The sequence below is a fragment of the Impatiens glandulifera genome, chromosome 3 (genome assembly GCF_907164915.1).
Source record: "Impatiens glandulifera chromosome 3, dImpGla2.1, whole genome shotgun sequence".
NCBI classification, from domain to species: domain Eukaryota; kingdom Viridiplantae; phylum Streptophyta; class Magnoliopsida; order Ericales; family Balsaminaceae; genus Impatiens; species Impatiens glandulifera.
Window position 1 is genome coordinate 26,867,242 of NC_061864.1, and position 2,281 is coordinate 26,869,522.

General features: G+C 37.2%; 1 protein-coding gene across 1 annotated transcript; it reads right to left on the reverse strand.

Moving 5' to 3' along the window:
* Positions 1–308: 308 nt before the first annotated feature.
* On the reverse strand, positions 309–1,652 carry LOC124932303 (NAC domain-containing protein 92-like). The gene is made up of 2 exons (XM_047472920.1): positions 1,408–1,652; positions 309–1,332 (listed from the first exon to the last, which is right to left on the reverse strand). The coding sequence occupies exons 1-2, from the start codon at positions 1,613–1,615 to the stop codon at positions 536–538; spliced, it is 1,005 nt and encodes a 334-aa protein (XP_047328876.1). The 5' UTR covers positions 1,616–1,652; the 3' UTR covers positions 309–535.
* Positions 1,653–2,281: the final 629 nt, after the last annotated feature.

Below are 2,281 nucleotides of genomic sequence, written 5' to 3' on the forward strand. Positions count from 1 at the left end.
GTCGCTAAATTCCTCTAGCGGCAAAAACTAATAATAACGATTGTATTTTCCCGTCGTTATTGTCATTTACATACAGATTATTATTGAAAATTGTACATAGATCCGTCCTTGTCCCCAACCGTGGAAACCACCTATGGGCCGACGAGTAAACTACTTATGCAAATATCATCAAATAGCATGTCATGACACTGACTTTTATTTGTTTTGAGACACTCCTCCGCAACATCTTGATAATCTATATCATATTACAAATCACAAATAAATAATGTTAGTTGATAGTCAACCCATTTCGATCACATATTTCGTTGCCACCGGTTAAAACCAATCATAAGTTTTGGATCATGATCTTGAACTTAATCCTCAACCGCATCCTCATTTTGACGTTCAATAAGAGGAACATCTTCAACAGCCAATTGTTTCACACCCCCTTGTATCATTGTATGATGTGTATTTTGATATTGTATATTTAATAAAATAATAACAATAATAGCTGGTCATGATTTTCGATCATCGTCCATTTTGTTTTGGATTTGAATCAAGGGTCAAAATACCAAAGGCCACCGGAACCCATTTGCACAGTTGACATATCCGCACCCTGAAATGACCGCCGCCCCGTTTCCCAGTGCGACAACACCGGGATGTCGTCGTTGCCCATGCATGAATCCTGATCAGACAAGCTCACAAACTCTGTTTTCATGGTCTGTTTCATGTTATTGTTAGGTCTGTTGTAATTCACTGAATTCGTCATGAAGGTTCGATCTTGAATGACAGGCTGATCTGGGTATTGTTGGATCGGATTCATCATTGAGTAAGAAGGTGGTGGCGGCAGCGGTGGTGGTGCTGGTGAGAAATCACGATTGATGATGTAATCTTTGATATCTAATTGATTGGTGTTGGAGAAGCAAGGTACGTCAGCCGCGAAACCAGTAGAAGAGGAGGACTGATCCGTCAATGATGGAAGAGGACTGGGCGTTCCAACGGCGGCGATAGTTGAATTCTTAATCGGAAATAAATCTGAGATGGGTATTTTCTTCCCGCCGGCAGTCTTGTGAAAAACCCTACAAATAACCCATTCGTGACTTTGAACTTCTCCTTCAAGACGATATTCATGCATGACCCAGTTCGATTTCTCTCCTTTAGGAGCCCTACCCATATAAAAAACCAGAGTTTTCTTCATTCCGATCAACAATTTCCCCCGGAAAATCTCCCTGTCTTTCCCGGTTGCTTTCCAGTATCCTTTCTCCGTAGCTCTGTTCGTTCTTAAACCAGTCGGATACTTCTTATCCCTCACGCAGAAAAAGTACCATTCTTTCTCCCCCATTTTCGCTTTCCCTGTAAAATCAAAATCAATCAAATCAAATTAAAGAAAAGTTTTTTTTTCTGTCAATAATTTCATGAGATACTTACAAGGCAAATCCCATGGCTCGACCTTGTTGAGATCAACTTCTCCGATTGAAATGACCGAGAAATCGTTGTTCATAGCCTTCTTTGATAAGTAGTGTGTGATGAGTTCTTCATCGGTTGGATGAAATCGGAATCCCGGCGGCAAATTCATCATCATCATCAGCTCTTCTTCCTCCTTTCCTTCAATAGAAGAAGAATCAATATTCTCCATCACTGATAAACCTCAAATTTCAGAATCAAACAATTAATTCAACAATCTCAAGCAGGAGAAGAATAAGAATAGTGTGGAAAAGTGTGAATGCTTTAAGGATTGATCGATTAGAGAGAGAAGAACGAAGAAGAAATGGCTTGACAACAGGCCAGGGACCCTTCTTTTATATAGATAAAGAACACATCTTTGTGTGTGAGAGAGAAAGATGGAGTCGTGGTGCTTAAGAAAGATCCGAAACTCGTTTTATGCCCTCTTTTTTCATCTTTGTTGCATTAATTTTAGTTCAAGAATTAAAATTATTGAAATTTCTTTACAAATTTACTCAGACCAAGTTTTCTAATTTATTATCAAAAGAGAAAGGAGTAGGTGGGAGAATTTGGCGAGGGAATGAGTTGAATAATTTCTCTTTTTTCTCTCTTTCCTCCCACTTTTACATTTTTCAACCAATAATTCTCTCACCAAATTCCCTCTCTCTATCACTATGAGGTTTTTATTTTAAAGTTATTTATAAAAATAAAAAATTCAATTGAGTATTATTTTATTTTGAAAGAAAATATTCAAAATTTTAATTTACCCTAAAAAAAAGTCTCAATTTAATATTTCAGACATTTTAAAAGTATAAATAATCTCCTAAATGAATTGAATAACCTAAATTCGAAAACAAAC

What these genes read in the sequence shown, in the direction of transcription:
- LOC124932303 (XM_047472920.1), bottom strand. Translation starts at nt 1,615, where the DNA reads ATGGAGAATATTGATTCTTCTTCTATTGAAGGAAAGGAGGAAGAAGAG. An exon ending in CGAGCCATGGGATTTGCCTT is followed by an intron (nt 1,333 to 1,407) that starts GTAAGTATCTCA and finishes TTGATTTTACAG; the next exon opens with GGAAAGCGAAAATGGGGGAG.